This window comes from Oncorhynchus nerka, linkage group LG3 (assembly GCF_034236695.1).
Source record: "Oncorhynchus nerka isolate Pitt River linkage group LG3, Oner_Uvic_2.0, whole genome shotgun sequence".
Taxonomy (NCBI): domain Eukaryota; kingdom Metazoa; phylum Chordata; class Actinopteri; order Salmoniformes; family Salmonidae; genus Oncorhynchus; species Oncorhynchus nerka.
In genome coordinates this window covers 17,478,678-17,491,467 of record NC_088398.1, presented here as the reverse complement: position 1 = coordinate 17,491,467, position 12,790 = coordinate 17,478,678, and the positions used below count along the sequence as shown (strand labels likewise).

At 42.7% G+C, this 12,790-nt stretch overlaps 1 protein-coding gene across 1 annotated transcript; it reads left to right on the top strand.

Moving 5' to 3' along the window:
• The first annotated feature begins 79 nt into the window (after window positions 1-79).
• LOC115103006 (synaptotagmin-11-like) lies at window positions 80-11,373 on the top strand. The gene is made up of 4 exons (XM_029623547.2): window positions 80-345; window positions 4,815-5,728; window positions 7,446-7,566; window positions 7,691-11,373. The coding sequence occupies exons 1-4, from the start codon at window positions 312-314 to the stop codon at window positions 7,999-8,001; spliced, it is 1,380 nt and encodes a 459-aa protein (XP_029479407.1). The 5' UTR covers window positions 80-311; the 3' UTR covers window positions 8,002-11,373.
• Window positions 11,374-12,790: the final 1,417 nt, after the last annotated feature.

Genomic DNA, 12,790 nt, shown 5'->3' with positions numbered 1-12,790 from the left:
ATGACATTCTGACGCCACCCCGGGGCGGGTCTAAACCCTCCTGCGAGTCCGTGAGTACCAGTCTCGAGCCCCACGCAGCATCCGAGATATAATAGCATCATTGAGTTTGGCGTATAGAGATCGAATAGACCATACGAAAAGAGGAAGACAATCATTATTTATTAACCTGTGAGCTCATTTACTGGAATATTTGGTTGAAGTATCGTTACTCATTCTCTATGGATATAAAATAGGGACAAATTAGCTTTATATTCTTTCATTTACCCTTTTTATCTGGGCTGCCAGTAAAGCATCCTGCGTTAATTCTCAAAATGGCTGAGATTACAGAATTACGACCTGCATATGGTAAGTAGCAGACATTTTTCGGAATTATTTGGCATTTTGTTTATTGTGTCGTCAGATGGTAACGTTATATGATGTCTTGTATTTACATTAGGCAAAATGTTCAAATAATGCCCATTCATTTTAGAAATAAGGCCATATGAGAGTGAACACACCCAAATAGCATGATTAAGTTGATTGCTATCATCAAAGATTGCCAAATGTAAATTTGACATTTATTCATTACCATGGCCTATGTTAATGTAAATAGCATCGAATGTCATTTGGAAATTGAACGAAACTGATTACACAGGCATGTTCAACAGAGATAGTAACATTACTAGGCACAGACGTCAATCAATTCAACGTCTATTCCACGTTGGTTCAACTTAATTTCATTGAAATGACGTGGAAACAACGTTGATTCAACCAGTGTGTGCCCAGTGGGAGCCTATTATTACAGTATTTGCTATTATGCAATTATTTGTTTTCAATCAGTGAGTAATTTGGTCCAACAACATAATAATTGTAGGCCTATTCTATCAAAAGATAGAGTACTGCGGCCCATTCCCAACATTGTCACTTCTCCCGGTGGTCTTCAATGTGCGCGTACGATGGGGTGGATAGGATGACGTGATGTCTATTCCTGCATAAGCATCGCCAGCCCCGTTCCTTTGTTTTTGTTAAAGCAAGCATCCCGGAACCTGGAGCTTGGCCAAATGGACATATTTTCATTGTATCAGACCCCGAGCTTTAAATTAAGATCCCTGAACAGTAGTTTAATGCCACATTGCCATAATAAGAAGTGTAGTGCTCTGAAGGCAGGGGGTGTTGGTGACCCAAACAGTGCCAGATTCTCTCAGCAAGTGACATGAATAGGTGATGGGGAATGGGGAGGGTTGTGGATATTATATCATCAGAAGAATAGGACAACCCAAGTGCAGAAACAAAACGGATTGTTCTAAAATATAAACCAATAAGCACTGCCAGGAATGGGCCTGTAACCTGTTGGAGTTGATTCATGTCCATGCGGAAGAGGAGGCTTTTGTTAATAAATGCATTTTCATATTTCTTGGTTGATTTAAGATTAATCCATCAAGAGCATCTAAACATTCAACTGCTTGAAGAACCTCATTACAACAACTCATTACAATCATCTCAAACAGGCTCAAGATAAACAGTTGTGCAATCTATGCTTGAGTGTTAGCGATGTGTTATTGCAAACATAATGTTGGCCCTGAGCCTGCCGGATGCAGCAGAACATGAGAGTTGGATATCTGCAATTCAGCCCAACAGACTCCAGAAACCCAGATTACAGCCAGTGATCTAATCTGGGTCACTCATCAGGATTAAGACACATCTGGTCCACATCACAATCTGAGTTCTGCAAATCAACTGAATCTTATGTTCACAGGCAGTATACAATAAGACATGTTGCCAATGCAGACAGATAGTCTCTCAGTGCTCCATGGTCACTCAGCACTGTTTACCAGGCTGGTGGATGATGGGGTTTATGCTGTACCAACCGGTGCCAGGCAGAAAGAAAGACGGGCAGTTGGTCAGAAGTTTGGATAATTTTGCATTCTTCAAACACCAGAAACAGCTTTTTCTTGCAATCTAGAGCCATAGTTATTATGACTAATTATATGTCAAAACTATGTCTATTTTTCTGCATAATTTATCTAAGCATATCTTCTTACCTCCTTATCTCCTTATCTAAGCATATCTCCTTACCTCCTTATCTCCTTATCTAAGCATATCTCCTTACCTGTTCATGTTAATTAAGGATGCACATTGATTCTTTAAGAACCGCTTTGCCTTAGAAGTTTAGTGCAACTGCCACACTGGTATATAGTATCATAACCCAATAATTAAAGCAATTTTATTCAATTATGTATCAATTTATTGTCATTTGAGTTTTGAAAAGAACAATCAAATTGTCTGTCAATCTTTGCATGCATAGCTCTGTCTATGAACAGTGGTTACATTTCCCCAGCCCCATGACTCAGTTTATCAAACAAAGTGGCAGGGTCAGGCACTGGAAATGGCTCAAATCAAATCAAACGCTGTGTGTGTCACTCTACACTCTCTCCTCCACTGACGATACCTCACACACTAGAGTATCTAGCGTCCTGCCGAGGCATCTCTGCTCTGTGCACCTTGGAAGGAACCACTTACTAGGGGAGAATAGGTAGGGGGGTACACTTTGCCTGGTCCAGTCAGTGTGCCCCCTGTCGAAAAGTACCGCTGACATATCTTTTTATAAATAATTATGATAAAATTAATTTTAAAACATGACAAATCTTAGGGGGCGCATGCCTTTGTGTCCCCTATAGGCATGATGCCACTGACAGTAGCTGTGCATATTTAAATAAAAAGGATGTCTTGAACTCGGCATGTGTGCTGTTCATATTTGGAATGTCAAACTACCTATACAGTAGTGTGGTCTGATCTGTAATCTATGGTTAGATAGAATTACATAATTCCTTGCAAATCAACCTGAGCTCTTTTTCTTGATGAAGGATCTGAAATGGGTTATGCAGAAGGCTAACAGATGGAATCCACAGAAAAAAAGATCTTTATAGTTACCCACAGAAAAAAAAACTGAACTGAGGAGATTGGCATTGTGTCTAGTTAATACAAAAATGTACAGTGTATTTTTGGTTCTGTTAATCAGCACATTCAATTTATGCTTTTACTTAACACATTTTGTGGACAATTCCTGGACCCACTGAAGCGGAAGATTTGAGAGCTCACTACTGCCATCCCCCTGGGGTATGTTTCCAGGGCAACGGGCTCAGCTGGCATTAAGCTCCTTCCAAAATCTGACATCATCCTCCTGGTATCCCTACCCAGAATGCCAATGAACAACAACAGGAAGGAAGGGCACAGTATTTTGTTGAAAGACAGACAGTTGAAGGAGGGAGAGGAGAGACAGACAAAGACAGATGAAAATGGAGACGGGAGAGAGATAGAGAAAAACAGATAAATAATAATATAATAATATAAATATAGTTTGATAGCTGAGGTGAAGAGGGAGAAAGATAGAGTCTGTGTATGTGCATGCATGTGTGCCTCGTGCATCACATATGTGCATGCTCATGCACATTCACTGTATAGACTGACAAGTTTACCAATTGGAGTATGGTGACATGATCTGAAGGCCAGCGCAGCTAGGGAAATGTTCCCTGTGGAGGGCTGATAGGGGGGGGGCACAATGCGTCTCTTTTCAGGGGCTTGGCCAAACAAAGGGCCCTCTCCCGGCCCTCCCGCCCCGCTGCAGCAGGCTCTGTCCACTGAGTCCCATTACAGCTGGGATCAGCACAGTCAGCCTTACCATGTGCGCACAGCAGTCATGTGCGCATTACAGTCTCACATTAACCCCAGCAGCAAATGAGTGGGTGGTGGCTCGCACACACAGTCACACATAGATTCATGCATACCTGCATGTGCACAGACACTTAGAACCTCACCCCTCGCACATACACATACACAGAGACACACACACAGAGACAGGGTATGGGGCTATACCTCCCAGACACATTGAGGCAGACAATACACGACCTAGTCTGGCGTAATGACCAGCCCTGGAACATGGTCTGTCTGCTAGATAAAGCACACCGTCACTGGGATCAATTAAGGGAGGCAAATGACTAATGAGTTAAATAAAGAGGTGGACTGTGTGTGTGGATGTGTTTAACTATAGTAAACTAACAGTAAAACATTTTTTATCAACTGGGGACATTTTGTTGGTCCCCACAAGGTCAAATGCTTAAGGGTTAAGGTTAGAATTAGTGTTATGGTTTGAATTAGATTTAGGGTTAGGAGCTAGGGTTAGGGTTAGGGTTAATGTTAGGTTTTTGTTTTAGGGTTAGGTTTAAGGTTAAGGTTAGGTTTTAGGGTTAAGGTTAGGGTAAGGGTTCGGGTTAGGGAAAATAGGATTTTGAATAGGACTGAATTGTGTGTGTCCACAAGGTTAGTTGTACAAGTCTCTGTGTGTGTGTGTGTTTGTGTGGTGTTGGGGGCTGACATTTAAGCAGCCTGGTGACACCTGGCTGAATGACGTCCATATTGCTCATGTGTTTCCCACTCACACCTTGCCTTGTGCTCTGTGACACTGTAGTGAAGTCACTCCTGCTGTATGGCACAGTCACAGTGTTGAGTCACAGTGGAGTGGAGTCACTCACCCTGGGTGGTGTGGTCACACGACTTACATTATTTAGCCTACCTGACAATAATGAGCCACTGGAGGGCAGTTACATGAATTCCTATTTGATTTTCAGTACTGCATCACTTGGTGCAGCTTAAAGAGTTGAATTTCTTTAATCTGAGTCAGTTCCAGTTCCTGGATGAACTAAATGCAACCGACAGTTTGACTATCTACTTGATTTAGAGACTTCAGTATGAATATTTCTTACACCAGACATTGCAAACACATCCCAGTCTAGACTGTGCAAAGGCTTTTACTCATTCTATCTTCCCCTCTCTTTTAGACATGTCACCGGTGCTGGCTGGTTTTATCGGTGCAGCGGCTCTGGTGGTTGCCGTGGTGATCCTGGTTCTCCTGTGGTCCTTCTGCCAGCGTCGACACCTCCGGGTGATGGGCCGGTACAAGCTCCATGGTGATCAGTACTGTGACTCTGCTGAAGACCCGCCCTACAAGTTCATCCACATGCTGAAGGGCATCAGTATCTACCCAGAGTCCCTCAGCAGCAGCAAGAGGATAGTACGGGTGGCCAGGCGTGCTGGGTGGCAGGGGGAGAGAGACAGAGAGAGGGGTGGCGGCCGCGGGATGGTCCTGGTGGATGCTGAGAACAACATCCTGGATGCTCCTACCCATCTCCAGATGAGCCACCTGGTGCCCCCTGCTGGCCAGCCCAGAATGGAGGCGGCACTGCCCGTCAGGGCCGACTACTGCTGCCTGGATAGCTCAGCTACCAGTAGCGAGAACAGCAGCAAGACCGTTTCACCTTTCACCCCCGCGTCCTCCGACCCAGAATCAGAGCCTGAAACCAGCCTGGGCTCCCTCAGCCTGGCTTTAGACTACAACTTCCCCAAGAAAGCCTTGGTGGTGACCATCGTTGGAGCCCATGGCCTGCCTGCAGTTGACGAACAGGGAAACAGCTCCGACCCCTACGTGAAGATGACCATCCTCCCTGAGAAGAAGCACCGGGTGAAGACCAGGGTCCTGAGGAAGACACTGGAGCCGGTGTTTGACGAGACGTTCACGTTCTATGGCGTGGCCTACAGCTCGTTGCCCGAGCTCACGCTGCACTTCCTGGTGCTCAGCTTCGACCGCTTCGCCCGAGATGATGTCATAGGAGAGGTGGTGGTCCCGCTGACAGAGTTGGAACCCAGCACGGGGCGGGTGCACATCACCCAGCAAATCAGCAAGAGGAACATGCAGGTGAGGAATGGGGGGGGGAGACCTACACATGTTTAAAAGCATGAACAGACAATTCCAACATATTCTTAGAAGTAGGGGCCCGGCGCGCACACACACACACACACACACACACACACACACACACACACACACACACACACACACACACACACACACACACACACACACACACACACACACACACATGGAATTGAGCGCAGTGCAGTACACAGAGGGGGTTGTCTGACAGGAAGGTCAATGTGTCTCTATTGATTCGGTCCCCATTCAAGTCTTAACTGCAGCCAAACTGAGGAGACAGAAACAACGCCTCCATGTAATCTCTCAATGCAGCCAGCCATCCATCAGGCTCCCTTCATCATCACAGCCACACGTGTGCATGTGAGTGTGTACCCAACTCGGACTCACCAAGAACTTTCGTTTTTTGTTCCTACATGTACCTGTGGCACTAGTCCTCCCTGTGTGGCCATTGTGTATAACCCATCTGCTGTTCAATATAAGAAGGGATTGATATGTTTTGTATGGATGCAATGCAGGGGTTATTACTTCCTCATTGAAAGAAGTCTGATCGTAAAAACGGATAGTGTTCCTCAGTACTCATTGTGGAGGGCAAGGTATTGCAGTAGCATGGGGGAAGTCGATACACCATGCATGGGAATCAACCTCATACCTGACTAGGATAGTAAGTTGCAGGTGTATTAAAACTACAGTAGAATGAGAAGAGAACTTTGGCTCACTGTAGTGGTGTCAGGGCAAATTTGTGTGGCTAAGCTTTCGGTCAAACAACCTTCATCAAAGCAAGGTCATCTTCTTGCTTATTGAAATAATCCATCATAAGCATACCAATCACCAGGACACTCACCTAGGGATTCTTCTCAGCAAATCCTCATTTTATAATCATTAGATTAGAAAATGCCCTTTTAGTGATGGGTTGGAATAATATGAAATCAATTGCAAGTCAGTGAATATGAGAAAGGGCATGTGTGTGCTGGTCTGTAGCATCATACATCATGTCTACCTACTGTCATCTGTATTAATATATACAGTACCAAGATCTGATGTACATTTATATGGATATACAGTGTAAAGGCCAGATATGACAGATTTTGTTCACAGTTTATCTGATTCATTGTTTAATTTCCTTGCTCTTACTATGCAGAACACCTAGATTATACAAACCGCTATACTGTATACGTTGTGCTGTTTCTCACATAAACACTCAAAGAATCACACTAGTCTGTTTCCACACGCAGATATGTATGGTATATTTACGCAATAAGGCCTGAGTGGGTGTGGTATATGGCCAATATACCACGGCTAAGGGCTGCTCTTAGGCAAGACGCAATGTGCCTGGATGCAGCCCTTAGCCGAGGTATAATGGCCGTATACCACAAACCACAAATACCACAAACTTATTGCTATAATAAACTGGTTAATAACGTAATTAGAGCAGTAAAAATACATGTTTTGTCATAAAGCCAATCAGCATTCAGGCCTTGAACCACCCAGTTTATAATTGTGCATGTAGAACAAGGTTGGCAAATAGATAATTCCAAAGACTGCTGAGTTTTATTGTCTTGGCACTTTTAATCTATGACTGTACGATTATGGCTGTTTCATTGTTGTATTGTGTCTTAAAGGCTGAGTAGGTGGGTTTGATGATTGTTCCTTTTGAATGAATCAATAGTTAAATCCTCTATGTGTCTGTCTCTTCCTGCAGTGCGAGAGCCGTGGGGAGCTGTTGGTGTCTCTGTCCTACCAGCCTGTCTCCCACCGCCTCAGTGTGGTGGTGCTGAAGGCCAAACACCTGCCCAAGATGGACATCTCTGGCCTGTCTGGAAGTGAGTTCAACCACTGTGTATGTCAGTGTGTGCGTGTGTGCCTGTGGACAATTTAAAAAAGCGGAGCTTGTGTAATGTCCCCTTTACATATAGCAATATTCCAAAATGTCCTTCTCTCCCTTAGACCCATATGTGAAGGTCAATGTGTTCTACGGACGCAAGCGCATCGCCAAGAAAAAGACGCACGTGAAGAAATGCACGTTAAACCCTGTCTTCAACGAGTCCTTCATCTACGACGTGCCCCCCGAGCTGCTCCCTGAGATCTCCGTGGAGTTTGTGGTGGTCGACTTTGACCGTACCACTAAGAACGAGGTGGTGGGGCGCCTGCCCCTCGGCCTGCACAGCCCCTGTCCCTCTGGCGCCGCCCACTGGCGGGAAGTCTGCGAAAACCCCCGTCGGCAGATCTCAAAGTGGCACAACCTCAGTGAATACTAGCTCCTCACACCACCTAATGCATATAGTTCTACCTGTGTATAGGGGGAGGTGGAGGAGGGGAAGAGAGGGACTTCTTGCCGAGAGAGTGGCTTTTCCCCATGCCATACATTCTCTTGTGAATAATACCAACAGAAAATGAACAACATTCCTGGTGGGACTTGTACAGTGGACTTTACAGTGGTTAAGGTTCAACTACAGAATCGAATTAAAGTAACAAACATGCATACAGATAAACATACACATATATAACCCACACTACTACAGAATTATAGAGACACTCAGTCTCAGCATTTGGGTAAGAGTAATGAAAATAAAAAAGTTGTTTGTTAACCAAAATCTGACCAGGATCACACATTCAAGGCTGTTATGAATTATTGTCTGGCCATGTTGTATGAAGTTTAGGCGACGGGAGGATACATGCAAATGCTTAAAAAAGGAAGAATTGTCAGACTTCAAAATCCTCCCCTTGCCAATATTGTACTTCATTCATCGCATGTCTGAATTAAACAGAAATATCATCAAATCAAATGTAGTAAGGAAACAGAAGTATTGCTTATATTGATAGTGAGAATATTTTTCTCTCTCTTAAAATGAGAAAATATCATGCAACCGACTCTCTGTTGCAGTTTCTCTAAAAGTAGCAATGAATAGGACAGCTAGAAATTTCTACCCATGAAATGTTTTGGGGCCTAACTGTTGTTGTTTAGTGGCATTACCATATTTGATGACAAGCTCTGTATCTAACATGAAAACCATCAAGATTTCAAACCAATTGATGCTTTGTTGTTCAGACAAATGTGATTTCACTGCAAATATATTTATTTTGGGTTCATTTTTAGAACAAATTCGGTCTGAAAATATGAATGTAATAAACAACCAAAACATTATTACATGAATACATGTAGCGTTTCGCTACACTCGCATTAACATCTGCTAACCATGTATACAATTTGATTTGATTTGATTTAACATGTGATCACAAGAAATATGACATCTTCTCATACTGTGGCATTGAAAAAGCATTCACCACAGTATAAGCGAATGACTGAAATATCACTGCAGCAGGTTAGTCTTACTACTGTAATAACCAGGTAATAACACATGCTAGTTAGCAGCTTGTAGTGCCAGATGTTTTTTGAAAGTCACTGATATTATTGTGAATAATGGTTTTGACATGAAGAGTTGTAAAGGGTCATGTTTTGCTGTGTGGTTTCCAAAAGGTTTATACAGTATATTCCATATATATTTTGGCCTTTGCTGCCATGCTCATCTTTTAGGACTCGATTCAATCCGAATCACCGAAGTTCTGCGCTATAGCGTGCTTGAAATGTAAACGTCATTTTTTATTGAGCTGTCATATGCAGCGTTTACCGTGAATGCAGTCTTCGCGAACTTGGGAACATTGGCTTTACATTGCCTTTACATTTCAATAGCGCTGAATTTGAGCGATACGGATTGAATCGAGCCCTTCGTGTATTTTTGTCTCTTTCATTTGGCTAATTTCAAGATTATATTGTATAAAAGAACAGTACTTTATATCTTGAAGTCAACAATTTTCTATAGTGAATAGCCTCACAGGTTGAAGCTCCTGTATGTTGTTGGTGATACTCTGTGTGTGTGTGTGTGTGTGTATGTGCGTGTGCGTGTGCGTGTGTGTGTGTGGAGTCTGCAGAGCCCAGGTGCACTGTTTAGAATAATATAAGTTGTGATGGGGTTCAGAGCAGGACATGGCAGTGGGGTGGCTACTGCTAGCTTCTGGCTTGGCTAGGCTTTTGACCAGAAGGACGAGACACAGGTGGGCAAACCCCCACACCTTCACTGTCACCAACCTCTCCATCCTCTCTTCTCCCGCTCTCTCACTCTCTCTGACCCTCCTTCGCACTTTCTTTCTAGCTCTCTCTTTACAGTCCCTTATTTCCTCAATCTCCTTTGTTCTCCCTCTCCTCTCTCTAACTCTTTCTTTGCACCTTCTTTATTTGGATCACTAATATCTCAAATTCCTTTTAATGCTTCATTCCTCATAATGAGAGAAGTCACAGTATTTGATATATTAGTGAACCCATCATAACACCTATCACACCCTGTGAGGATTTGGCTGTATGACTGATGCTCTGTCATCATTGTACACCGTAGGTCAGGGGTGTCAAACTCATTCCATGGAGGGCCTAGTGTCTGCAGGTTTTTTTTTTTCCTTTCAATGAAGCCCTAGACAACAAGTAGTGGGGAGTTCCTTACTAATTAGTGACCATAATTCATCAATCAAGTACAAGGGAGGACTTGCAGACACTCGGCCCTCCGTGGAATGAGTTTGACACCTGTGCTGTAGGCCTACTCAGTGGAGACATGGAGAGTCTAGCTGCAATGGCTTTAGATCACACTGTGTAACATTTACTGCAGTGCAGTCTGGCAAATTGACTGTGTGAAACTCTGGGAGAACAGTAATCTCAGTGAAGCCAAGGTGAAAATACTTAAGTAAGACTGCAGGTTTGTGTCTTGTCAGGGCAAGGGGAAAGCATAAAATTGTGTTGCAATACATATGAGCTGCCTTGTTTGCTTTTGGCAGCAAACTCCTGCGATCAGAACCCCCACCATTTTGACTGTCTATAGCCCCGTTTATACCTGGTGCTAACATGGGTCCTTAGTCCTGATCTTGTCTACATTCTGATTGTGCCCACATTTCCAGAAGTGTGTCTACACATGGTATTAAAATGAGTCTGTTATCTGTCCACTGTTTCTGCATTGTGACCAGAGTTCCTGGTCCCTTCCTTTATGCAAATCATTTCACAGCTATAATATTTGTATATGTATTTACTGTAAGACACATATTGATGTAATCAGCCACCTATCACTGATTTTAGAGGCCGGAATAATGATGATTTAAATGGTTTTTCTGTCCAGATCTGTCTACACTTGTAAGATGTCTAGACACAAAAAGATCACAACGTGTCTTTTGATTGTCAACACCTGTCTAAAAATGTGGGCACAATCAGACTGTGGACAAGATCAGGACAAAGGACGCAAGTTAGAACAAGGTATAAAAGGGGCTTACTTCACCTTGTCTCGCCACCTACGACCTTCAGTGTAGCTATTTCCTTTGTTGAAATATCCTTGTTAACTAATTTGGAATAAAATATGAAACGTAATGTAAACAAACTGTAATAATGACTGATCGTGGACTGGTACAAATGATTATTTCAAGGTATCTTCTGTCCAAATACATGGAGTTAAACTATGTAATGAAATACTTGCCAGTAATGCAAACGGTGTCTAAAACTTACATTTTCCTATGTGCTGAGTATATTACGCGGATGCTAACTTGTGTGTTTTTTTCATTAACAGTCATTCAACGTGCAAATAAAAAGTTATACTCCAGTGTTTGCAGCTCATTTTTTAAAACAGCTTTACATCACCAGAATCTTGACACACATGCATGGAGGCATGCGTGCACACAGGCTTGTAAGCGTGTACACACACTCACACACTTCTCATAACTGAGCTACATTAAGCACAATATGCAACATGAAAATATTGAAAATATCATGACAATCAACACCCTCTTCTGGTGTAATCTAGTTCTAAGTCCTGTGACTGAAGTAACACTAGTCGTCTGTGTAATTTAAGAAAGTTGTCACATACATAGATCAGTGGAATAAAAGCGTAGATCATTGGTCCGTAAACGATTTTCATTTGAACTGTTACAAACAACAACAAAAAACAAGCAACAATATTCATACAACTGTAATAGAGTAGCAACAAGGATAACTCCAATAATCATAGAAGTAGACATCAAGGTCAAATTTAACAACAAAAGAATCATGTAGAAACAAGATGGGAATTATGTAGATTATAATGAATGGACATTTTTGTAGGGGTTATAACATTTTTCATTAGCGCAAATCAAGTCTGAAATTTTTAAGTGGAAATGACACTGGGTTTCCCTAGTCCCTCTTTTTCTCGTCCTCCTGGGTTTTGACCACTACCTGTCTCTGAGCCGACCTGCCTTCCTGTACCTTGACCTCTGCTCTGGATGATCAACCCCTGGCAGTCTTGACCTGTCATTTGCCTGCTCCTGTGGTTACAATAAACATTGTTACTTCACACAGTCTACACTTGGGTCTTACCTTGATACCTGATAAGAAGCCTTTTTAAAACTTGAATATACTGCTGTGCAGGAAAATGTTCTGTTACAACAGAGATTCGGTACCTAATGGCAGCAGACTCAAGGAGAATTGGATCATTATCAATTTTATTTTTTACATTATCTTGTAGGAGCATTGTTTGTTAATGGAGGAGCAGCTGATCAGATTACCAATCTTGAAGAATCCATTTGCGATATCCAAACTGGTGGAGAGAGTACTGGGTAAAGTTAAGGCTGTGAGGATCACGAGAGGTGGGCTTGTTTCAATTTTTTTGTACTTCTTAGGATCAGAAGGAACGTGTGTTGCGTCTCACCCGATTTGAGAAGTTTGACGTGTCGTGTGTCTCGAGGGAAGTCAATGTTGAAGAGATAAAAAATATTCCTGGAGTGATTGATGCGCGTCAGATGAATTGTGTGGTGAAAAAGTGAAGACTCTCTGTTCTTTAAAAAATTTTTTTATCTCTTGCTACTCAAGAGCAGTGGGAGTATATCAACTACCGATTCAGAGCATTTATCCCAAGACCAATGATCACTGTAAAGCTTTTGGACATTTCAAGTGTTTGTAGAAGGGAGAAGCCAATATGTCCAAGTTGTGGAAAAGATTATGTGTTTAAAAGGGATAAAAATGTGACAAGTTGGAATCATGAAGCC